At 50.4% G+C, this 25826-nt stretch overlaps 2 protein-coding genes and 1 pseudogene across 3 annotated transcripts in view; 2 read left to right on the top strand and 1 right to left on the bottom strand.

The window, feature by feature from the left end:
• The window catches only part of LOC311428070 (olfactory receptor 14C36-like), a 30850-nt pseudogene extending 20676 nt beyond the window's left edge, over window positions 1–10174 (top strand). The window contains exon 3 of the transcript in view: window positions 10121–10174. The product of the transcript in view is annotated as an olfactory receptor 14C36-like (transcript). The remainder of the gene's footprint in view (window positions 1–10120) is intronic.
• Window positions 10175–10349: 175 nt separating this feature from the next.
• On the top strand, window positions 10350–14642 carry LOC311428069 (olfactory receptor 14A16-like; the record flags this gene model as incomplete). Its single annotated transcript, XM_084539630.1, has 2 exons — window positions 10350–11243; window positions 14547–14642. The coding sequence occupies 2 exons, from the start codon at window positions 10350–10352 to the stop codon at window positions 14640–14642; spliced, it is 990 nt and encodes a 329-aa protein (XP_084395756.1).
• Window positions 14643–15385: 743 nt separating this feature from the next.
• Window positions 15386–25218, bottom strand: LOC311428068 (olfactory receptor 14C36-like; the record flags this gene model as incomplete). Its single annotated transcript, XM_084539629.1, has 3 exons — window positions 15386–15421; window positions 19042–20012; window positions 25152–25218. The coding sequence occupies 3 exons, from the start codon at window positions 25216–25218 to the stop codon at window positions 15386–15388; spliced, it is 1074 nt and encodes a 357-aa protein (XP_084395755.1).
• Window positions 25219–25826: the final 608 nt, after the last annotated feature.

Here is a 25826-nt window from a genome sequence, read left to right as displayed (position 1 = left end):
AAAACAAAGCAACAAAATGTTAAAGAAACGCTAAAAACTAGTGCCTCAACTTCCCTGAGGTAGGCATCTGAGCAGGAGAGCTTGAGGATGTGGGGGACTTCGCAAAAGAACTGGTCCACAGCATTGCCTTGGCAGAGGGGCAGGGAAAATGTAGTGGCTGTGTGCAGGACAGCATTGAGAAAGCCACTGCCCCAGGCAGCTGCTGCCATCTGGGCACAAGCTCTGCTGCCCACGAGGCTCCCGTAGTGCAGGGGCTTGCAGATGGCAACGTAGCGGTCGTAGGCCATAACAGTGAGTAGATAGTACTCTGAACCAAAGAAGAAGACAAAAAAGAGAACTTGAGCAGCACATCCTTGATAGGAGATGGTCCTGGTGTCCCAGAGGGCATTGGCCATGGCTTTGGGCAGAGTGGTGGAGATGCAGCCCACGTCGAGGAAGGCGAGGTTGAGGAGGAAGAAGTACATGGGGGTGTGGAGGCGGTGGTCACAGGCTATGGCACTGAGGATGAGGCCGTTGCCCAGGAGGGCAGCCAGGTAGATGCCCAGGAAGAGCGCAAAGTGCAGGAGCTGCAGCTCGCGCGTGTCTGCGAATGCCAGCAGGAGGAACTCACTCACAGAGCTGATGTTGGGCATTTCCTGCTTCTGGTCATGAGGTCCTGCACAAGGAACAGAAAAACACTGAGAGTTTATCAGAGTTATCTTAACAGAGTTGTCTTACAAAAAAAAATAAAAAATAATAATTCTTTTATGACTTAATTTCACATTTCAGAGGAAACTCATTCCATTTTTCATTTAATCCATCCCAAATGATTCTCCACTTCCATTCAGACTTTTGACAGGTCCTTTTCATGAGTTCTGGCTGGTGCTGCTAGAGGGTGTCACTGAGAGCATGGGACTTGCTGTGGGCAATGCGGGAGTCAGTCCTGCACCAAGCTAGTGGCAAAGATCATATAGTGATTTTTATTTTCTCCTTTGTTCTAGCAGCCCTACTGTACTCAAAGTAAAACCTTGTGTTTCATCAACGTGGCGATGTATTCAGTGTAGTGTCCTTGAGAGAGCACATCAAGTCTGTGTGTTAGTCCTAGAGTCAACTGCCCTGTGCTGGTGTCTCTTTGACCTACGGGACAATTGCACTCCTGTGTTTGCCTGAAACAAACCAGGACACTGCTGAGAGCAGAGACATCCAGGCTCAAAGTGCCCAACTCCAGACCCCTAAACCAGTCCCCATAATCCCTTTCCTCCAAGCACACTGAGGGCTCACTCCATGGGCATGTGAAACCCCCATCCCCAGACAGCCTGGGAACAAGACCAGCAGCAACATGGCCAGCTGGAGAAGCCAGGAGGAATGCCAGCGTGCTGCTGCCAGGGGAGGCAAGGCCAGGGAGGGACAGACGGACACTCAGCAGACCCTCCTGTGCTGCAGCTCTGCCTGCAGAGGAGGCAGCTCCTGCTCATTGCAGGTGATCTGTGCTCATCTCAAGCAAGGAGGGACCTCTCAAAGACAGGGCACTGGGCATCGTAGGGTTTGTAGCTCCTTAATATCAGCTAGAATAAAACATGAGAGCACCACAAGTCTGTGGGCTGAGGTGTGGGGAGGGACTTCATGAAGTTCATTGATGAAATATTGATCCCTCACTGCAATGCTCTAGCAGTCTCAGTCTGCAGTACAAACCTGACCATCCATTACCATGAAAATGGCGCCCACTCTAACAAAATCACAGGCTACAGAAAATGTCTTGCCTTTCAGGTAGCCCCTGCCTTGGTCTTACTGTTGAAAACTCCAATCATAAATGCCATTCTCTAAAGCGTTCTCTACTCCTTTCTGGAGAAACAAAGAAACCCATCCTGACAGATGCTATCTGTAATCAGATGTGCCCACTGTAGAAGACCCCTCTGGCAACCCCACCTGCATGGCCCTGCTGCCAGAGCCTCACGGTTTCAAGAGCCTGCAGATGTGTCCTGCCACACGCTGCCCTCTGTTGTGCTCCTCAGTGCCTCCAAGCCCTCTCTCCTTCCCTCCTCTCTGTGTGCCAGCTGCGGTCAGAGCCCCCAGCCCTGCTGCGCTGTGCAGAGGAGCTGCTCCTGGGCACAGCTGTCTCTCTGTACCAGGGCCCTCTTGCCACAAGCTCTCTCTGTCCCACGAGCCCGGCCCAGCTCAGCAGCAAAGCAGCAGCCGAAGGCACCACAATCACCCTTCTGGAGGCTTTGCTGATGAGCCCACGAACCTCAGGCACTCAGAGACAATTGAAGACATCTCTCCAGACGGCCAAGTCAGAGGCAAGTTTCCTGCAGTGTCCCCCTGAGGGCCAGCACTGACACAGCCTCCCTTGGAGCTCGTTAGAGCAGAACCCTGGAGGCAGTGAGGACAAGGAGACAAAGGCAATGTGAAGGTGACACTGATGTGTACGAAAACTGGATGTGTGTCACCAAACACAAGGGTCAGGCCTCGACTCCAAGTGCTTTGGAAGGGAGATCCTTTCCTTTACAGGTTGCTCAGGGCTCTTTGTGGAGCAGTAGGAGATGGGGATGTGCATGGCCAAGTGTAGGAGAATGGTACAACCCCTGCCTGGTTCATAGGTGAAGGCAAGGAGGTAATGAGGCCATGGTGCTTTAATGATCATCTGTCTCCTCCTAGGTCTCAGTGAGAGAGACAACAGCCATAGCCATGGACACAATGACCTGGTCCTGTTGGGACTTTCAGCCTTGTCACAACCCTCTAACCTGTCTATAAATGGCTTTCCTAGGGACTCCAAGACCTCCACATCTTTCCTTTTTGGCTGCAGACCCTTATCTCTGTGGTGTCACAGCAGATCTGAGCTGAGCGTGATAACAGATATTCTTGGTGGTCATGCTCCTCGTAAGGCAGCTCTGTAGGAAGCTGCCCTGGTTCCTGCTGAGGAGGCACCTCTGCTCGTATGGCATCCCTCGTGGTGCCCAAGCCCTCCTCCTCCTGGGCACTACTCACTCAGCAGGGTCCCAGTCTGCCCTGATGTGTGGGGTTTCTCTCCCTCTGGTACAGGACTGGGCTCTTCTCCATGTTAAAGTCAAAAGTTTTCTGAAGTCAAAATCCTGCAGTTTCTCAAGGTTCACCCACAGTGATGCTCCATTCTATCAGCTGTTAATGTCAGCAGGCAGACATTTCAACCTTCGTGTAATTGTGCTATCTCTGACCAGACAGCAGCAGCAGCAAGAGTTGCAGGGAAATGTGGATAATTCAGGAGTAACTGACTAAATGGCATTGCAGCACAGTCACTCAAGGGTAGGGGATGGAAGGCTGTCAGGTTCCACATTTGCTGTGCTTTCTTCTAATGCATGCTCTCAGTTTCTCTGGAATCGTGTTCTGAATGTTATGGGGCTATGCAGGTGAAAATTAGAAGTGACAAAGCCCAGCTGGACCTCAATCCATCTATTACTGTCAAAGACAATAAAAAAAATAAAAAAATAAAAATACTTTAAATGATGGAAGGTTAGGGAGAATCATAATGCTTTATTGGATTTTTGGGGGGAAACCTGGTGACAAGGGATGAGGTAAAGGCTGAGACACATAATGTCTTCTTTGCCTCTTTTACTAGCAACAAAACCAGTTGTTCTCCTGGACATTTCTTCCTTCTCATGGCCAGTGCCATCCTTCCAATGCACATTTTGTAGCATTTTTTTTTTTCTCTCCTGTTCTTTCCTACTACCAAAGGAAACTCCATCAGGGTGGAAACCACTCCTGAAGTAGGCATCCCAACCCAGCAGCCTTCTTGCAACCAGTCGGACAACCAGTCACAAGTCACCTCAGCAGCATCTTCCAAGCCAGGGAAGGCTGTGGATGTGGTCTATCTTGACTTCAGCAAGGCTTTTGACACCGTCTCCCACAGCATTCTCCTCAAGAAACTGGCTGCTCTTGACTTGGACTGGCGCACGCTTCGTTGGGTTAGAAACTGGCTGGATAGCCAGGCCCAAAGAGTCGTGGTAAATGGAGCCAAGTCCATTTGGAGGCCAGTCACTAGTGGCGTTCCCCAGGGCTCGGTGCTGGGGCCGGTCCTCTTTAATATCTTCATCGATGATCTGGACGAGGGCATTGAGTGCACCCTCAGTAAGTTTGCAGATGACACCAACTTAGGTGCGCGTGTGTCGATCTGCTTGAGGAAAGGAAGGCTCTGCAGGAGGATCTGGATAGGCTGCACCGATGGGCTGAGGTCAACTGCATGAAGTTCAACAAGGCCAAGTGCCGGGTCCTGCACCTGGGGCGCAATAACCCCAAGCAGAGCTACAGGCTGGGAGAGGAATGGTTGGAGAGCTGCCAGGCAGAGAAGGACTTGGGAGTGATGGTGGATAGTCAGCTGAATATGAGCCAGCAGTGTGCTCAGGTGGCCAAGAAGGCCAACAGCATCCTGGCTTGTATCAGGAACAGTGTGACCAGCAGGGCTAGGGAGGTGATCGTCCCCCTGTACTCAGCTCTGGTGAGGCTACACTTCAAGTACTGTGTTCAGTTTTGGGCGCCTTGCTACAAGAAGGACATCGAGGTGCTTGAGCGGGTGCAGAGAAGGGCGACGAAGCTGGTGAGGGGCCTGGAGAACAAGTCCTACGAGGAGCGGCTGAGGGAGCTGGGCTTGTTCAGCCTGGAGAAGAGGAGGCTCAGGGGTGACCTTATTGCTCTTTACAGATACCTTAAAGGAGGCTGTAGAGAGGTGGGGGTTGGTCTATTCTCCCACATGCCTGGTGACAGGACGAGGGGGAATGGACTAAAGTTGCACGAGGGGAGTTTTAGGTTGGATGTTAGGAAGAACTTCTTTACCGAAAGGGTTGTTAGGAATTGGAATGGGCTGCCCAGGGAAGTGGTGGAGTCACGATCCCTGGAAGTCTTTAAAAGATTTTTAGATGTAGAGCTTAGGGATATGGTTTAGTGGGGACTGTTAGTGTTAGGTCAGAGGTTGGACTCGATGATCTTGAGGTCTCTTCCAACCTAGACAATTCTGTGATTCTGTGATTCTGTGGGCCTGCTGCTGGCCTTGTAGCTTCTTGTGGAGACACAGCCAAGCCTTATGCCTGCTGCTGCCCACTCATGCACTCAAGCAGAAGGGACAGGACAACCCATATGGGGGCCTTCTTTCTGCCTGGGTCGTCCTGGCTCTGGAGGCAGAGGGGATCCCCCAGTCAGCATGCCAAGCAGGTGCCTTGTGCTGGCCTAGCAGGGCCACTGCCAGATGTCAGCCCAAAAGTGCAGCTCCCAGGGAGAAGCCAAGGGTGACCTGCCACCTCCAGGCACAAGTGACCTCCCAGTCCCTTTCTGTGACACGTTCCTGCTGCTGCCCTATCAAGTGCAGAGACAGAAGTGACCTCACATTCCCTGTCACAGTCACATTCCTGCTGCTGGGGCAGGAGATCCTGAGGCAGAGCTTGCATCTCCCTAGTCCCTTAGGGACTAGGACTCACTTTTCTGGGTTAAAGTGTAAACAGAGTTTTTTTGGGAATGTTTGGTATTCTTTTGTGGTTAGGGTATGGACAAGCTCTGTAGTTTAGCATTTTATTTAGGTCTGCCAAGAAATCGAGGGATAAATAGATCATTTTGATACTAGTGTCCAGGGAAGGCATTTGGGTGAGTAAGCCTCAGCTTGGCAAGAGATGCAAGGAGTAATAGGAAGAGATTCTAGAAATACATCGCTCAGAAAATAAAGGCCAAGGAGAGTGTACCCCTTGTGATGGATGAGAAGGGTGAACTGGCAATGACAGACATGGAGAAGGCTGAGGGACTCAACAACATTGTTGCCTCAGTCTTCTCTGCCAGTCAGGCTTCCCAAGTCTTTCATTTCCCTGGACCCATGGATGGAGGCTGGAGGTGCAAAGTCCCACCCACTGAAAGTGAAGAGGAGGTTTGAGACCACCTGATGGAACTCAACAAGTACAAGTCTATGGCACCTGATGACTTGCATCCCGTCGTCCTGAGGGAACTGGCTGATGCAGTTGGCAAGCCTCTCTCCATCATATTTGAAGAGTCCTGACAGTTGTGTGAAGTCCCTGGTGGCTTTAAAAAGGGAAATATCACTCCCATTTTGAAAAAGGGTAGAAAGGATAACCCAGGGAACTACTGAATGGTGAGCCTCAGCTCTGTGCCTGACAAGATCATGGAAAAGATCCTCCTGGAATCAGTGTCAAGGCACAAAGAGGTGATCCGAGACAACAAGAATGGCTTCACCAAAGGGTAAATGGTGCCTGGCCAGTCTGGTGGCTTTCTAACAATGGAGTGACCACATCAGACAACAAGGGAAGACTGACCGATGTCATCTACTTGGACTTCTGTAAGATCATTGCCATGGTCCCACATGACATCCTGGTCTCCAAATTAGAGAGATACGCATTTGATGGGTGCACCATTCAGTGGATAAGGAGTTGGCCTAAAGATCACACCCGGAGAGTGGTGCTCAATGGCTCTATGTCCAAGTGGAGGCTGGTGATGTCTTGTACCTCTGGGGTCTGTCCTCGGACCCGTATGGTTTAATATGTTTATTAGTGACATAGACAGTGGGGTCGAGTGCACCCTCAGCAAGTGTGCAGATGACACCAAGCTGAGAGGTGTAGTTGATGCAACAGAGGAAGGGATTCCTGTGCAAAGGGCCCTGGGCAACCTGATCTCATAGGGGGGGCATCCCTGTTTATGGCCAGGGGGTTAGCAATAAGTGATCTTTAAAGTCCTTCCAACAGGAGCCATTCTCTGATTCTATGGTCTCACGAGCTATACCTCAAGCATGACTCCCACCCCATCAGCCTTCCTGTGGTCTATCACCTGACCAGAACAGAAGATGCCTCACCATCATCTTCAATGCCATGTGCATGCTTCTGGCCTTTACGGTCCCTATCTGTGCCACATTCCTCCTGGAGGTCCGTCACCTCCAGAGACAGAAGTGACCTCCCAGCCTCCTTCACAGCCATGTGCCTCCTGCATGCCCAACAGATCCTGAGGCACACCTGATCCCATCCCAGCATTCCCAGCCAGCTCCTCCTTGTGGCCTGTGATCTGATCACATACCTGTCATCTCATATGCCTCTTCCAGTGCCATACGACTGCTTCAGGACCTCACAGTCCCTGCCCTACCCCAAGCATAAAAACCACACAAGGTAGGGGTAGGAGTGGGGTTGAAGCTGAGATGTGCTGTGTGCAGGGTGGAGGGCTATGAGGGTTAGATGATCAGGTTAATGTTTAGGAATTAGAGGTCATATTCCAGCGTTACAGGAATGGCAAGGGCTTCAAGGAATTGTTTGGTGTTGTGCCTAAGGATCCTGCTAGGGTTTTGAATAAGGGTAAGCTTTGAGGACTTCAGTTTAGGTCTGGTTTGAGGGCCTAAGGCTAAGGTTGGCACTTTTCTCTTTGGTTAGGCTTAATCATCCTTCTGCTTTCCCCTCTACTAGAAGATGGGTTTGACGTCTGCCTTTTCCAAGTCCCGAAGAAAGTCTTTGATCCATCTGTCCTTTCCAAGGTATTTGAGATAGGTCTTATGACAATGTCAGCATCTCCACTAGCACCTCTCTCACCCTTCCCACACCACCGCTAAGAAACCTGAGGATTGACCAGGGGGATGATGAAGGTTTGGAAAGAGCTTGGTTAAGATCTGTGAGGTGGGCTGTTCTGTGCTTCACACAGAAAATGATGATTGTGCCATAGAAAACAGTGACACTCGTGAGGACAGAAGAGCAGGTGGATAAAGCCTTGGGCCTGCCAACACAGGACGCACACACATGAAATCTGCATGATTAGGAATTGGAAGATTGGATGCAAATGCAAATTTTGAAAGCAAAACCAAGAGTATCACCGTGGCACTGCAGGACAGCTCCAGCAATGGGGCAAAACAATACAAGAGGTGTCTATGACACAGGGGCCACAGAACTGTAGCTGGGAGGAGGAGAAAGAATTCCTGTACATGAGAGAAATTCCCCTGGTTCAGGTACAGCTGCCTTCTGGAGTCAGACCTTCCACTTCTTGAGCCTTGCAGAGAACAGGGATGGCATACAGCCCAGGGCTGACTGTAGGACACGACCCCAAGCAGGAAGCACTGCGGTAATGCAGAAGGTGCAGCTGAGAGTGCTGCCACCTCTGTGAGCAAAGGGGGTGCTGTCCCCAGCCAGGAAGCTGGCCAGCACCTGGCACAGGGTGCTGGAGCTGTGCAAGGAGGACAACTTTCCCCCAGGAAGAAGGCCACGGGCATCTGCAGGTGTTTGTTGGCAGGCACCAGCACAGTGATGAGGGTGTTCCACATCCCAGTCACCATGCTGGTCAAGCAAGAGAGGAAGAAGAGATTTGTGTATGGGTAGAGGATCTTCCAGATGGACAGCGAGGGAAACTCAATGAATAATGTCTTAGTGTCCAATTCCCTTCTTGGAAAACCTTTTAGAGCATTCAGTTCCCCCCCCCTCTTTTGTTAGAACACATTCAGAGGGGTGAAATGATCCCTGCCTGTCATGGCTGAAGTGTCCTGCCATGCCGTGGGAACACAATAGGAGTTAAGGGAGAGAATCATTTGTAGTCATGTTTGACAAGCAAACTTTAATAGCATAAAATCAGTCTCTCCCAAATTCATCAAGGAGCAGACAGTGATGACTTCAGTCTGCTTCAGACACCACACACCAGCAGAGACCCTGCTGCCTTGGGGAGCTGTCAGCCCTGAGGCCTTGGGGACACCTCGAGGGAGCCCAAGGGCACAGAGCAAGTGATGCCATGGTCGGGTGCTGTGCTGCTGAGCTGGGCCGGGCTCCTGGGCCCAAGGGCAGCTCCTGGCAAGTGCTGCAGAGAGACAGCTGTGGCCAGGAGCAGCTCCTCTGCACAGCGCAGCAGGGCTGGGGGCTCTGACCGCAGCTGGCACGCAGAGAGGAGAGAAGGAGAGGGCTTGGAGGCACTGAGGAGCGCAACAACAGAGGGCAGCGTGTGGCAGGACACATCTGCAGGCTCTTGACACCGTGAGGCTCTGGCAGTAGGGACATGCAAGTGGGGTTGCCAGAGGGGTCTTCTACAGCTGGCACATCTGATGGCTGATAGCATCTGGCAGGGTGGGTCTCTCTGTTTCTCCAGAAATGAGTAGAAAATGCTTTAGAGAATGGCATTTATGATTGGATTTTTGAAAAGAAAGACCAAGGCAGGGGCTACCTGAATGGCAAGACTTTTTCTGTAGCCTGTGCTTGCAGATACCTGTGGTAGAGCGGAGGCCGGTTTCATGGTAATAGGTGGTCAGGTTTGTACTGCAGACTGAGACTCCTAGAACATTGCAGTGAGAGATCAATATTTAATCAATGAACTTCATAAAGTCCCTCCCCACACTTCAGCCCAGAAACTACACCAACATCATCATTGTGGTCCTCTCAGGTTTTATCCTAGCTGATCTTTCAGAGCTGCAAATCCTCCAGTGACCAGTGCCCTGTCTTTTGGAGGTCTCTGCTGACTTGAGGTGAGCACAGATCACCTGCAATGAGCATGATCTGCCTCGTCTGCAGGCAGAGCTGCAGCACAGGAGGGTCTGCTGAGTGTCCGTCTGTCCCTCCCTGGCCTTGCCTCCCCTGGCAGCAGCACGCTGGCATTCCTCCTGGCTTCTCCAGCTGGCCGTGCTGCTGCTGGTCTTGTTCCCAGGCTGTCTGGGGATGGGGGTTTCACATGCCCATGGAGTGAGCACTCGGTGTGCTTGGAGGAAGGGGAGTACAGGGACTGGTTTAGGGGTCTGGAGATGTGCACTTTGAGCCTAGATTCCTTTGCTCTCAGCAGTGTCCAGGTTCTTCTCAGGTCAACCTCTGAGTAGAACTTTCCTGCAGCTCACACGAGGTGGCTGAGACCAGCACTGATGGACAAATTGTCTGTCCTCACTAAAGGACACACTACGCTATAGGGACAATCCTTTTTTCTCTTAGGATGCACAAAGTTTCCCATTAAGTGCAGGAGAAAAGCCCAGGAATTCTGTTTTAGAAAAGCTCAGCTGGTGTGGTAGGGTAGCAACAACAAAAATCTGACCCTATGAATTAAAAATTTAAAAAATCCATATATATATATCTGCTCTGAAGTTGGGTGACCTGGGAGCAACACTGGGGCAAGGTTCTTTGATACCAGCAGTGAAGTGAGTCTGAGTTTACCCCATGTTCAACCTTATCTCTGGCTGTAGGGCAAACTTGACTCTTCCATTGTCGACAGAGGAGTCCCCTTCTCCGAGGGATAACCTCAGGCATCATCAGGAAGAACTCAAGAAAGGGAACCACCAAATACCTTTCTGGAAGTGGGCAACTTTTCTGGTGATATTAGATGAGAAATGGGATGAGTTTTTCTGATAAGTCCGTTGTACGTTATTACTGTTCTTCCTCTTCTATGTGCAGGACCACATCCCAAAAACGCAAATGTCAAACAGAAGCAACATCACTGAGTTCCTCCTGCTGGCATTCTCAGACACGCGCAAGCTGCAGCTCCTGCACTTCGCACTCTTCCTGGGCATCTACCTGGCTGCCCTCCTGGGCAACGGCCTCATCCTCAGCGCCGTAGCCTGCGACCACCACCTCCACACCCCCATGTACTTCTTCCTCCTCAACCTCGCCCTCCTCGACGTGGGATCCATCTCCACCACTCTGCCCAAAGCCATGGCCAATGCCCTCTGGGACAACAGGGCCATCTCCTATCAAGGATGTGCTGCTCAGGTCTTTTTCTTTCTCTTCTTCATATCAGCAGAGTATTATAACCTTACTATCATGGCCTATGACCGCTACGTTGCCATCTGCAAGCCCCTGCATTACGGGAGCCTCGTGGGCAGCAGAGCTTGTGCCCAGATGGCAGCAGCTGCCTGGGGCAGTGGCTTTCTCAATGCTGTCCTGCACACGGCCAACACATTTTCCCTGCCCCTCTGCCAAGGCAATGCTGTGGACCAGTTCTTCTGTGAAATCCCCCACATCCTCAAACTCTCCTGCTCAGATTCCTATCTCAGAGAATTTGGGGCATTTCAGTTTAGTATCTTTTTAGCATTTGGTTGTTTTGTTTTCATTGTGCTGTCCTATGTGCAGATCTTCAGGGCAGTGCTGAGGATGCCCTCTGAGCAGGGCCGGCACAAAGCCTTTTCCACGTGCCTCCCTCACCTGGCTGTGGTCTCCCTCTTCATTAGCACAGGCATATTTTCCTACCTGAAGCCCCCCTCCATTTCCTCTCCATCCCTGGACCTGGTGGTGTCATTTTTATACTCAGTGGTGCCTCCAGCAGTGAACCCCCTCATCTACAGCATGAGGAACCAGGAGCTCAAGAATGCAGTGAGGAATCTGTTTCCATACATTCTTCTTAAGCATCCATTATGTGTTCAGAAAATTTATTTTTAATAATATGCAAATATTTTGAGTCACATTATATCATATCATTTTTATCGTTACTAGTGTTATCATAACATTGTCATTAATAAGAATCCCAAGAGAAATAAAAGTGTGTTTGGCAAAATGACATAACATTTTTTAAATTATTTTTCTCTGTTAGTATTTGAACAATATTTCATTTTGTTTTTAATAATCTCATTCTACCTTTCAGAATGTTACATCTTTTGTAAGGTTTGACCACATCATCTATTGTACATATAGAACTGGGCTTCCTTGATAGATAAAACAATAAAAAACTCAGCAGAAATTCATTGGTCTCAGTATCCTTCTCTTCCCATCTTCTGTCGAGCTGGGGGAGCAGACCCAGCATCCAGGAGGGGCTCAGGGCCAAGAGCCCAGCTGCCACGGGTAGGAGCAGTGTATTTGGATTAGAACTAGTGCATCTAGGTGACAGTCCTCTTGTCTCTATAGCAGGGCTGGCACAAAGCCTTTTCCACGTGCCTCCCTCACCTGGCCATGGTGTCCGTCTCCCTCAGGCCTGTCATGGTTGCCTGCCTGAAGCTCCCTCCAACTTCTCCCCATCCCTTGACCTGGTGGAGGCAGTTCTGTACTCAGTGGTACTTCCATCAGAGCACGTCCTCATCTGTACCATAATGATCCAAGAGGTCAAGCATGCTTGACCTCTTGACCATTAAGGTCAAGCATGCTTGACCTTAAAACAGTCATTATGGTACAGATGAGGAGGAAAAGAGTCCCATCCCAGCAGCACAGCCAGGGAGCACCAGCGCTTGGGGCATGCAGAGCTGCTCTCTTGCCACTGCCGCCCTGTCCTGCTGAGCCCTGCTGGTGGGGTCAGGCCCGGCTGCTCCTGCAGCTTGGTGCAAGTGCTGCTGTGGGGCTGTGCTGGGACTGCAGGCAGGGACAGGCAGTGGGCACGGCAGTGGCACAGCTGGCCTCCACTGCAGCACTTCCCTCCTAAGGGGGGATCTCCTCCAAGGTGGACTGAGCAGAGCTCAAGTGCTCAGTATGCTGTGAGCAGGCAGAGGAGAGCCCTGCAGCCCCAGGGCATGCAGCAGCCCCAGCAAAGGAGCCTGGCGAGTGATTCCTTGCAGCCCTGGGGCAATGGCAGTGACCCCCTGAGCTGGGTCTGCCTCCCAGCCTGCCCAGAACACCTCTGCAGATTGCTCCTGTGCCACGGGCACCACAGCCCCCTCACTCTGCAGAGCAGCACTGCCAGCTGGGGCTGGGGCTGGGGCTGGGGCACTGGGGCTTGGAGGCCACTTCTTCTGAGTGTCTTCTAAGCCAGTTACAGGCTCACGGCTTCTGGATACGAACATGATCTTCATTGTGCACAAGGAGCTGACAGTCCGCCAACATGGAATGGTGCTAGAACATTGCCTGCAAGGTTCCTCCTTCCCTAGCATCTCCTGGGACTGGCACGGAACTGGCTCCTGAGTGTCAGAGAGGCTGGGAGCCCAACAGGTGTGCCATGAGCTTGGGAGATCACAACCAGATCACTTCTACCTGGGCAGGTCCTGGCCAAAAAAGGGGATGTTTTGTAGGTGTGGTATTATAAGCTCAGTGGTGCATCAGAAACACTAAGTCCAGCCAGAAGTGAATGGCTGTTAAATGGCCTGTGAGGTGAGTTCTTTCTGAAGTAGCTGACAGGTCACCCTTGACTCCTGGCTGGGATCTGTGCCTTTAGGCTCACATCTGCCAGTGTCCATGGAAGGGCAGCAGAAGGCACTTGCTGTGCATGTCGTTTCTGAGATTGGCTCTTCCTAAGTAGCTGGTAGGCCCCATAGTGAAAGAGGTCTTGGGTAGGGGTTTTCATGTCAGAGGTGTCAGCTTTTGCCTGAAGTCATCCTTTAGGACTGCTTTCAGTTTTCTACACAGAGCGGGCCACTGCCTCCAAGATGCTTGGGGCAAACTGAACCATGCATGAGGGTTTGGAAAAAAGATACCCTGGGTGCAAAGAAGCCATTCCGTATCCAGAAGTTGGAGGCAGGAAACCAAATTTTGGGGTGGTACAAGAACTGCTGGGCATATTGTGCAGGGTTCACCTACAGCCTTTGTGTTCTTTTCCATCCTGACTTAGGTGCCACGTCAGTCTCAAGAAAGGAGTAGCCAACAGATATGAGAAAGATACTCTGAGATCATGAAAGCCATCAGAAAGCTGCCCCTAGGAAGATGACTGATATGGGAAAGACAGGAGAAGACTGGCCAGGAGAGATGTGAGATTTGAGGGAGGGAAAAGGAGTTTAGCCAGCAGAAATGAATGATTTCTGTGAGATTAGAACATTCAGGCAATGTTGATTCTGCTGTAACGCTGGCTTAAAACAGTCATGTAAAGCCCTTCCCCTATTTTAACCAGTGACATTAATCCCCAAACCTAAATGCTACTCCACACCCTGACAGGAATCCACTACTCTTATGCCTGACCTCAAAGTATCCCTTGAAGCCAAAACACAGCCTATAGCCTCTTCCCTTTATCTTTAATCTCTTGCTCACTCTGATCTGACCAGCTTGTGGACCACAAGGAGGAGATTGGCGGGGATGATGAGAGGAGCTCATCTCTGCCTCAGCATCTCCTGCCCCAGCAGCAGGAATGTGACTGTGGCAGGGACTGTGAGGTCACTTCTGTCTCTGCACTTGATAGGGCAGCAGCAGGAACGTGTCACGGAAAGGGACTGGGAGGTCACTTGTGTCTGGAGGAGGCAAGTCACCCTTGGCTTCTCCCTGGGATCTGCACTTTTGGGCTGACATCTGGCAGTGGCCCTGCTAGGCCAGCAGAAGGCTCCTGCTTGGCATGCTGACTGGGGGATCCCCTCTGCCTCCAGACGCAGGAGGACCCAGGCAGAAAGAAGGCCCCAACATGGGTTGTCCTGTCCCTTCTGCTTGAGTCCATGAGTGGGCAGCAGCAGGCACAAGGCTTGGCTGTGTCTCCACAAGAAGCTGCAAGGCCAGCAGCAGGCCCCTGGCTTGGAAGCTGCTGCTGAGGTGACTTGTGTCTGGTTGGCTGAGAGGCCGCAAGGAGCCTGCTGGGTTGGGATGCCTACTTCAGGAGTGGTTTCCACCCTGATGGAGCTTTCTGCGGTAGCAAGAAAGAGCAGAAGAGAAAAAAACTGCCACAAAGTGTTCCAGAAAGGCTGGCACTGGTCACAAAGAGGGAGAAATGTCCCTCAAAGGGTCATGCTGTGGTGCCAGAGGTCACCCTCTGATCAGACCCTGGCTTTGTGTTTCAAGGAACAGCTGGTGAGGGTTGACAAGACATCAGTGAAAGCAAGGCATGAGAGCAAGATGGTGAACAGAGATGGATGTCTCCAGACTTCAAGAAAATAGGGCAATGTGTGGGACAGCATAGGAAAAGCTACAGAGGAGAAGGCAGAGGGTGCTGGTAAAAAGGGAAGGCCCAACAGCCTTGAAGGTTTTTCCCCTTGGCAGTAGCTTAGGAGGAGATATGTTATACTCATTGCAATGGGGCCTCATTGATTCCTTGCAACCCTGTGCAGCAGCTCAGAGGTGTCATACCACTGTTCTTCTCATGGCATCACACTGCCCACCACATCCCTCAGACAACAGGAACAGCCTTGAGCCAGACGTGGCGGTTCAGGATCTCCTCTCCCAGTGGCTGGGGTCAGGCCTTGGCTCTTCTGCTTCACTAAAACCAACCAAGACCTTTCTCAGCACAGTGCTTTGCCTGTCTGCAATCATGGCCTCCAATTATCTACCCTAACTAGTCTCTGGGGAGGCTTTGTTAGTAACAGCCCTCAGTGGGGCCCATTAATACTCCAATTCACTTCAGCTTTTCCTTCTGACTTTACTTTCTCTAGCAGTTGCATCATTGTCCTCTCAGTACCTGAGCTTCATAGACTCAGCACCACAATACACCATGGAATTCATTAAAATGAAGAAAGTCCTAACATCTCCTCCAAAGTTTTCTTCAAGGTTTCATGTCTTGTGCTGTTAACTGCAGAGCTTCCATGACGTAGTTAAGGGAAAAGATTTCACAAAGCAAATAATAAATATATTTTCTTGTTTCAAAGGCTGAATGTTGTTGCATTTCAGTTTGGATGATCATTCTCCTATTGTTCTTCATCCAGGGTGACTTCTATGGAGACCTGCATCAGGAGGAAAAGCAGAGACTGGAGGTCTGACAGCTCCACTGCCAGCAGTGGTCTTTATCCCTGTAACTGCAGCCCAGCCTAGCACATGAAACCCTTTCTAAGATAAGTCAGGGTTGTGTTCAGATAATTAAAATAAAACAAAACAAAACAAAACAAAACAAAACAAAACAAAACAAAACAAAACAAAATAAAATAAAATAAAATAAAATAAAATAAAATAAAATAAAATAAAATAAAAAGATTGAAATGACCATTGAATCCTGAGAAATTCAGCCTGAATCTCAGTAGACACCTGGACATCCATGGACTCTCTTGGATCGTCTGTGGAAAACTCAGGGTGAAAACTAAAGAAAATATATTTTTATTGGCTGTAGCTGTACCCATGATCTTGGCCTCTTTGGGAAAATTTTCCCCTTCCAGACACAGAAACCTAAATTGAGTAATGTGAAAAGACCTCCCCAGTCAATGGAGCAGGGAAAAATCCTACTTCCTGTGCTGTAGATGCAGAAGGCAAAAAGAATTGCATTGTGCCTGACACTACTCTGGGACGTGTAACCCAGGTCAGGCAAATTTATCTTACTGCTGACAAGTCCATCACTAAACCATGCTCCCAAGCTCTGCATCTACACCTTAGCTCTCCAGTCGATGACCCAGCTCATGGATGGCAATCAGGGACTCTCGGTTAGCGCGACGCTGCCTCAGGTGCGCCACCATGGTAGCCATTGGCACCTGCTGTTCTTCACCCCTCAGCAAACCCCCAACAGAAGGGTTCTGTAGAAGGCCAAGCAAGGTAGACAACTGTTTCATGTCCTTTGTCTCCAAGGCAGCTCTGCCAAAGCCCCACCCGTGGTGCCCTCTTGAAACTCAGAATTCCCTCTCCTGAAGCAGTCTATGCCAAGGATGCACATAGCCTCTGGGCCAGTCCCAGTGGGGTGCTTTTGCCATTCCTTCCCAGTTAGACTCACTTCAGCCTCCAGTACAGTTAATGGGCTGCCCCTGTCACTCCAGAAATACAGGTGGGTTCTACCTCTTTCTAGCTTGATGGCATTAGGGTACTCTGTGCACCGTTGTGCAGTAGAGCCTGATACATTTGTGGATCTGATGTGCCAGGCCATTAAATATATACAGTCAAGTATACCTGTTTCTCCCTTTCCTCCCTGCCTCCCCCTGGCTTGAAGCAGGACCCCTCTAGTCCTGCTCATAGTATTCATTGCTGTGTCTGGTAGACGGCCCAATGGAGACACGTTCTGCCATAGCACAGTAATTCCATGGGACAGGGGAATGGAGCCAACAGTCAAGAGACACATTTGGGTGGGGAAGGTGGGGTGGGGCCCAGTAGAGACAAGGAGTCAAGGCAGTGGGGTGGGGGAGGCCAGCAGAAGCAGCCCAAGGGCTGGTGCTGCTTGTGAGGACACGTTTGTGGCAGCAGCCTGAGTGGGCAGCAGCTGTGCACAGGCGAGGGGAGGCCAGGAAGTGCATGGCAAGAGCGCTCCTGCCAGCAGAGCCAAGTCCGGGGCCGAGGCCGAGGCCAAGGGCAGAGGCAGGCCCAGGGCAGGGGGCTGCAAGGGCCATGCTGAGCTCCCTGCCCCTGCAGCAGCTGCCCTGGCCCTCGGCCTCCTCTCCCCTGCCCCTGCAGCAGCCGCCCTGGCCCTCGGCCTCCTCTCCCCTGCCCCTGCAGCTCTGGGCTCCCTTGGCACAGCCCTGGCTCTGTGGCACCAAGCCCTGCTGGGAGCCCTCCCCTGCATGCTGCCACCACTCCCTGACGCTGCTGTTGCCCTCTGCCGGGCACTGCCCAGCCCAGCTCAGCTCCTGCCCACCTCTCCCCACCTCCCTGCCACAGCTCCACATTCCTCTCCAGCATGCCATTTGCCATCAGACTAAGCACCATGGGGACAGTTCCAGGCCAGTCAAGGCCAGTTATTGTTTGCTGAGCCATGGCCAGCCAAGAAGGGAACTCCCAGTCCAGCACTACACTGAGCACTCTGAAATTCTGATCCACAGTGAAGGCCAGAAAAGCAAGAGGTCCGTTCATGCAGCAGTTCCTTGGGTATATTCCTTCCACCAGCTTTGGAAGAGCTGTGCAATGGAAGAGATGCCACTGTACAGACAGCAAGATACATGAGATCTGAAGACTTAGTTGAATGTGAAAGCACAAGAGAACAATGAGGAAGCCAAAGGGAGTAGCAGTGACAAGACCACGTCCTGCTGCTGGTCATGGCCATGGCTCCAGGGAAGCAGCAGCCCCAACCCGAAGGCAGCAGAGAGGCAGAGCCCAGCGGGCGGTGAGCCTCTTGGCCCTGAGCCCCTCCTGCATGCTGGGGCTGCTCCCCCAGAATCAGAGGAGATGGGAAGAGAGGGATACTGAGTCCAATGAATTTATGTTGTCTTCTTTATTGTCTGTACTTACAGAGGAAGCCTAGTTCAATATGATTGATTAGAAGACATAGTCAAAGTAAATAAATTACTTAATAAATTAAAACAATGTCAAAAGTTATGAAAATAATCAAAATGAAAAATGAAATGAAAATCTCTCGTCAGTTACTTAAAATAGAATGGTAGCATTTAAAGGATTATTATTGTTATTACAATATGATAATAATACTAAGTACAAAAAATGATATGATACAAATAACAATAATGTTAACAGCACTGATGCTTAAGAAGCACATATAGAAACAGTTTCCTCACTGCAACCTTGAGCTCCTGGTTCCTCATGCTGTAGATGAGGGGGTTCACTGCTGGAGGTGCCACTGAGTACAAAAGTGACACCACCAAGTCCAGAGATGGGGAAGAGATGGAAGCTGGCTTCAGGTAGGCAAACATGGAAGTGCTGAGAAAGAGGAAGGCCATGGCCAGGTGAGGGAGGCACGTGGAAAAGGCTTTGTGCCGGCCCTGTTCAGAGGGCATCCTCAGCATTGCCCTGAAGATTTGCACATAGGACAGCACAATGAAAACAAAAGAACCAAAGGCTAAAGAAATACTAAAACACAAGTGCCCCAACAAGTGCTCCCCCAGCTCCTGAGGGGATCAGAAGAGGTGGCAGCTCAGACCAATGAATTTCTTCTGGATTCTTTATTGTGTTTACCTACACAGGAAGCCTGGTTCTATAGGTAAATCTTTAACAAGTAGGAGGTTAAGATTAATATTATTTATATCTGAAACAATAGCTAGTGAAAATAACAACACAGACAAATAAAAAGAAAAAAAAATGTATCTTAAAGTTTTCAAAAAATAGGTGTTTCTGATTATAAGCTTATTGTTATAGTCAACGAAGCTGAAGAATATGTATTCAATCAGTGTCCTCACTGCAACCGTTAGTTCAAGGTTCCTCATGTTTTAGATGAGTGGGTTCACTGCTGGAGGCACTGGCGATGGGAAGAGACTGTGGCAGAGACTAATGAAATAGTCCCAGTTTCTTTATTGTCTTTATTTAAACAAGAATAATGATTGTAAAGTTATTTGAAATTATTGACTTCATAATAATAATAATAAAATAATAATTAGGAGGCTTAGAATAACATTAAATCAAAGCAACCAATTATAGGAAATGATAATAAAGAAAATTACTTTCAAGAATTTGCACTAAGAGTGTTTGTTTGCAGAAATCCTATTACCATTTTACGCACATTATTAATGCTGAAGGAAGAGGTATAAAATAGTTTCCTCACTGCATGTTTGAGCTCCTGGTTCCTCATGCTGTAAATGAGGGGATTCACTGCTGGAGGCAACACTGAGTATAGAACAGCCATCACCAGGTCCAGGGATGGGGAAGAGATGGAGGGGGGCTTCAGGTAGGCAAATATGCCAGTGCTGACAAACAGGGAGACCACGGCCAGGTGAGGGAGGCACGTGGAAAAGGCTTTGTGCTTGCCCTGCTCAGAGGGCATCCTCAGCACTGCCCTGAAGATCTGCACATACGAGAAAACAATGAAAACAAAACAACCAATGACTAAAGAAATACTAAACAAAAGTGCCCCGACTTCCCTGAGGTAGGCATCTGAGCAGGAGAGCTTGATGATCTGGGGAATTTGACAAAAGAATTGGTCAACAGAGTTGCCTTGGCAGAGGGGCAGGGAAAATGTGTTGGCTGTGTGCAGGACAGCATTGAGAAAGCCACTGCCCCAGGCAGCTGCTGCCATCTGGGCACAAGCTCTGCTGCCCACGAGGCTCCCATAGTGCAGGGGCTTGCAGATGGCAACATAGCGGTCGTAGGCCATGACGGTGAGAAGGGAAAACTCTGAGCCAAAGAAGAAGACAAAAAAGAGAACTTGAGCAGCACATCCTTGATAGGAGATGGCCCTGGTGTCCCAGAGGGCATTGGCCATGGCTTTGGGCAGAGTGGTGGAGATGCAGCCCAGGTCCAGGAGGGCGAGGTTGAGCAGGAAGAAGTACATGGCAGTGTGGAGGTGGTGGTGGCAGGCTACGGCAGTGAGGATGAGGCCGTTGCCCAGGAGGGCAGCCAGGTAGATGCCCAGGAAGAGCGCGAAGTGCAGGAGCTGCAGCTCGCACGTGTCTGCGAATGCCAGCAGGAGGAACTCACTCACTGAGCTGATGTTGGGCATTTGTTGACATTGAACACAGTTGTCTGTTGAAGAGGAGAAGGCAGAACAATGTTAGTTCACACTTCTCTGAGGGAGACTTATTGCAAGTCTTAGAGCACCCTCCAGCTTGAGCATCTGTCTTTGCAGGAGAACCTTTCTGCAGCTCTCTTACTTGAGCTCCAGCTGGTGCTGGCTGAGAGTGCACTGGGAGCAGGGGCTGCTGTAGACTGCAGAGGAGTCCTTGCTGCTGTAGAAAAGAAAGAAATCAGGAACTTGGGGGAAGCTCAAGTTCTGTTCACTGGTCAGATCAATGAGCTTTTCAGTGTTATTTCAAACAACTCATCTGAATGCAGTTACACAGGCCACTGCCCACAAGTCGTGTTCTAATCTACCCTGTGTTTGCTGTCTTTGAGCCGCAGGAACATCAAGCTCTGGAGTTTCCTTGAGAAGAAACTGGAGACAACTGAGAGCAGAGAAGCCCCAGTCCAAGTGCAGCTGGACAGAAACCTCACCTGAGGTGAAGTTCTCACACAGACAGAGCTTGGAAACATCCCTGTCTGAGCTCTACCTCCTCTTCTACCCTCATCTGCCCCACAGCCCATGGGCTGCAAGGGAAGAGGAGGCCAGGGAGGGGCTGCTCCAGGGGAAGGTGTCTGCACTGCAGGGCATGGCCACGAGGTGCCCGAATCCCCCCTGCCATGGCGTTTCTGCCAACAGCTCCTTCTGGCCGCCTGCCCCTCTCTCTGCTGCCTGCAGCTGTCCCTGCCAGGAGCTGCTGCTCTGCGCCCACATCTTCTTTCCCCCTACCGATGTGCACAGACCCCATCTCACTCGGCTGTGCTCAGCGCTGCCCTGCAGCACCCTGCCACCAACAGGGCCCTGCCAAGGGGCATCTCCATGGCTGCAGGAGTTACAGGGCAGCTGACAGAGAGCCCGGCATGGCCAGCCAGGGCAGGGTGTTCTGGGCTGACCAGGGGCACCTGCCTTAGGGCACTCCAAGGGGCTTCTGCCAGACTTCCTCACCTCACAGGGCAACCCAGCAGGACTCTCAAAGCCTACTGCATTGCCCACTGCCCTCCCAGAAACAAGACCCAGTAGGAGACCCTTCCAGGATCTGCAGTTGCATGGCCCTGCAGCCAGACCCTTACCTTGTCAAGGGCTGTGCAGGTTTCTCCTGCAGGCAGCTCTCAGCATCCTCCCACTCCCAACTGCCTTCAGCCCCTCTCTCATTTTCTTCTCTCTGTGTCTGTGCTTCTATGTCTCTTTCCTGATGTGCTCTGCAGAGGAGCTGCTCCTGGCCATAGCTGTCTCTCTGCACCACGGCCCTCTTGCCACGAGCTCCCCTTGGGCTCACGAGCCCAGCCCAGCTCAGCAGCACAGCACCAGCCCAAGGCACTGCAATCACCCCTCTGGGGGCTTTGCTGATGAGCCCACGAACCTCAGGCACTCCGAGACAATTGAAGACAGCTCTCCAGAAGTCCAAGTCAGAGGCAAGTTTCCTGCAGTGTCCCCCTGAGGGCCAGCACTGACACAGCCTCCCTTGGAGCTCATTAGAGCAGAACCCTGGAGGCAGTGAGGACAAGGAGACAAAGGCAATGTGAAGGTGACACTGATGTGTAGGAAAAGTGGATGTGTGTCACCAAGCTCAAGGGCCAGGACTTGACATCCATCCCATTTTAAGGGGGATCCTTTCCCTTGACAGGTTACTCAGGGCTCTTTGTGGGGCAGTAGGACATGGGGATGTGCATGGCCAAGTGCAGGAGAATGGTACGACCCCTGCCTGGTTCATGGGTGGGGGCGAGGAGGCAATGAGGCCCTGGTGCTTTACCAATCAGCTGTCTCCTCTAAGGGCTCAGTGGCAGAGACAACAGCCATAGCCATGAACACAAAGACCTGGGTCCTGCTGGGACTTTGAGCCTTGCCATAGCCCTTGCTCCTCTCCAAACCAGGATGGCCTAGAGAATCCCAGACCTGTACCTCTTCACTGGTTAGTTGAAGACACTTGTCCTTGTGGTGTCATACCGGATCTGATATGAGCATGATAACTCAGATCTTTTTGGTGGCCGTACTCCTCATGAGGCAGCTTTGTAGAAAGCTGGTCTGCTTCCTCGTGAGGAGGCACCTCTGCTCATATGGCATCCCTTGTGGTGCCCAGGCCCTCCTCGTCCTGTGTACTCTGCAGTGTCCCAGTCTGCTCTGATATGTGGCGTTACTCTCCCTCTCGTTCAGGACTGGGCTCTTCTCCTTGTAAATGTCTAGAGGTTTCTTTAGACAAAATCCTGTAGTTTCTCAAGCTCCCACCACACCGATGCTCTGTTCTGTCAGATGTTCCTGTCCACAGGCAGACAGTTCAGCCTTCATGTGATTGTGCTGTCTCTGACAAGACAGCAGTATTGGGAGGTACAGGGGACACAGAATCACACAGAATTGTCTGGGTTGGAGGAGACCTCAAGATAATCGAGTCCAACCTCTGACCTAACACTAACAAGTCCTCCACTAAACCAATGTTTGGATAATACAGGAGTAACTGGCTAAATGGAATTGCAGCACAGTCACAGAAAGGTAGTGGGTGGAAGGCTGCCAGATTCTACTTTTTCTGTTCTTCATTCTCATGCATGCTGTCAGTTTCTCAGGAGCTGTGTCCTAAATGTTATGGGGCTGTGCAGGACAAAGTTAGAAGGGCCAAAGCCCAGCTGGAGCTTAATCAATCCATTCCTGTCAAAGACAATAAACACTGCCTATATAAATACTTTAAATTAAAGAGGATTAAGAATCATCATAAATTATTGGATGTGGGGGGAAACCTGGTGCCAAGAGATGAGGTAAAGGCTGAGGTACTTAATGCCTTCTTTGCCTCTGTTACTAGCAGCAGGACCAGTTGTTTCCCTGGGTTTTTCTTCCTCCTCATGGCCAGTGCCCAACTTTTAGGGTTGTGTCTTTTTTTTTTTTTTTCTCTCCTGCTCTTTCCTACTGCCAAAGCAGGCTCCATCAGGGTAGAAACCACTCCTGAAGTAGGCATCCCAACCCAGCAGGCTCCTTGCGGCCTCTCAGCCAACCAGACACAAGTCACCTCAGCAACAGCTTCCAAGCCAGGGGCCTGCTGCTGGCCTTGCAGCTTCTTGGCTACACACAGCCAAGCCTTGTGCCTGCTGCTGCCCACTCATGGACTCAAGCAGAAGGGACAGGACAACCCATGTTGGGGCCTTCTTTCTGTCTGGGTCCTCCTGGCTCTGGAGGCAGAGGGGATCCCCCAGTCAGCATGCCAATCAGGTGCCTTGTGCTGGCCTAGCAGGGCCACTGCCAGATGTCAGCCCAAAAGTGCAGCTCCCAGGGAGAAGGCAAGGGTGACCTGCCAGCTCCAGACACAAGTGACCTCACAGTCCCTTTCTGTGACACGTTCCTGCAGCTGCCCTATCAAGTGCAGAGACAGAAGTGACCTCACAGTCCCTGCCACCATCACATTCCTCCTGCTGAGCCATGAAATACTGAGGCAGAGCTGACCTCTCTCTCACTATCTAGGTACCTGATTTTCTCTTTTTGGGTTAGAGACTAAGCAAAGTTTTAGTGGGAGTGTGTGTTGTTCTGCTTGTGGTGTTGTGTCTGTGGTTAAGGTATGGACAAGCTCTACGATTTAGGGTATTTTTAAGTCTGCCAAGGAGTCTAGGGTTAAACAGAGAGTTTTCATGTTACTGTTAAGGGAAGGCATTAGGTTTAGCAAGAGAAAAAAAAAAAAGAAAAAAAAAAATTCCTTTCTGAGTATTGTAGTAGCATTTAGGTTTAGGCATTAAAATTACTGGCTCATGTAAGGTAAGGGCTATATGTGACTAGTTTAAGTCAGTGCTACCACAGCATCCACATTACATAAACACTATTACTTCTATGAAATCATAAGTTTCTGCTGGCCAAGCTCTTCTTCCCACCCCAACATATCACATCTCTCTTGTCCAGGCTGCTCTTGACATCTCCATATCTTATTGGGATCAGCCTTCTGATGACATTCATGATCGCAGAGTATCTGTCTCACCTCTGTTGGCTCCTCCATTCCTGAGACACTATTGGCATGGTAGTTAGAAGAGAAAAGGACACAAAGATCTTTAGGTGCATCCTGCACAATGTGCCCATCAGTTCTGCACTGCCACAAAACTGCGCTTCCTACCTACAAATTTTGTTTCCAGAATGGCTTTTATTTATTTTATTTTTTTTTTTCTCATGCACGGTTCTGTTTTGGATATGCAGAGATGGAATAAGGAAAGTTAAGGAACAGATGGAACTGATCTTCTCAAGGGATGCAAGGAATAATAGGAAGGGATTCTACAGATACACTGCTCAGAAAAGGATGGCCAAGGAGAGTGTACGCCCTCTGATGGATGAGAAGGGTGCACTGGTAATGACAGACATGGAGAAGGCTGAGGGACTCAACAACGTCTTTTCTTCAATCTTCCCTGCCAGTGAGGCTTCCCAAGTCTTTCATTTCCCTGAACCTGTAGATGGAGGCTGGGGGTGCAAAGTCCAACCTGGTGGGAGTTAAGAGCAGGTCCAAGACCACCTGATGACACTAAACAGGTACATGTCTATGGGGCCTGATAGCATGCATCCCAGGGTCCTGAGGGAACTGGCTGATGTAGTTGCCAAACCTCTCTCCATCATACTTGGTGGCTGATCATTCTGCAGAAGAGAAGGCTCCAGGGTGACCTCTTTGTGGCCTTTCAGCACTCAAAGGAGACTTCTAGAAAAGATGGAGAGTGACTCTTTGCTCAGTCGTATGACAGGACAAGAGGGAAATGTTTTTAAAGTAAAAGACTAGAGATTTAGACTAGAGATTAGGAGGAAACTCTTCACCCAGAGGCTGTTGAAGCACTGGAACAGGTTGCTGAGAGACCTTAGGGATGCCCCATCCTTGGAACTGATCAAGAGCATGTGAGATGAGGCCCTGGGCTACCTGATCTCAAGGGGGGCATCCCTGCTTATGGCGTCCATGGACCGGGGCTTGGAACTAGATGCCTCTAAGGTCCCTTCCAACAGGAGCCATTCTCTCATTCTATGGTCTCACTAGCTATACCTCAAGCATGACTCCCATGCCATCAGCCTTCCTGTGGTCTCTCACCTGACCAGAACAGAAGGTGCCTCACCATCATCTTCAATGCCTTGTGCATGCTTCTGTCATTTACGGTCCCTATCTGTACCCCATTCCTCCTGCAGGTCCGTCAGCTCCACGGACAGAAGTGACCTCCCAGCCTCCTTCACAGCCATGGGCCTCCTGGAGGCCCAGCACATCCTGAGGCACACCTGACCTCATCCCAGCATTCCCAGCCAGCTCCTCCTTGTGACTTCTGATCTGATCACATACCTGTCACCTCACATGCCTCTTTCAATGCCATGGGACTGCTGCAGGACCTCACAGTCCCTACCCTATCCCAAGGGGACAAGCAGCTGAAGTTAGGGATAGCAGTGGGGTTGAGGATGAGACGTGCTGTGTGCATGGTGGAGGGCTTTGAGGGTTAGATGATCAGGTTAATGTTTAGAAAGTAGAGGTCACCCTCCAGGGTTAAGGGAATGGCAAAGGCTTCAAGTGAGGGACTAACGTTCTGTTCAAGGTGCCTTCTCAAGGTCTGGGATAAGGACAAGTTTTGAGGTTTTTAATTTAGGTTTGGTTAGAGAGCTAGGTTTAAGGCTGGCATTTTCATCAATCCTTAGTTAGTCTTAATCATCCTTCTCTTTACCTTTCTTGTAGAAGATGCCTTTTACCTCTGCCTTTTCCAAATCCTGAGCAACGTCTCTCCTATATCTGGCTTTTCCATGGTCTTTGAGAGAGGTCTTATAACAACATCTGCGGCTCCACCAGCACCTCTCTCATCCTT

Source organism: Aythya ferina, assembly GCF_964211825.1.
Source record: "Aythya ferina genome assembly, contig: HAP1_SCAFFOLD_29, whole genome shotgun sequence".
NCBI classification, from domain to species: Eukaryota; Metazoa; Chordata; class Aves; order Anseriformes; family Anatidae; genus Aythya; species Aythya ferina.
Note: the sequence above shows the minus strand (reverse complement) of the source record. Positions and strands in the feature narration are given on the sequence as shown.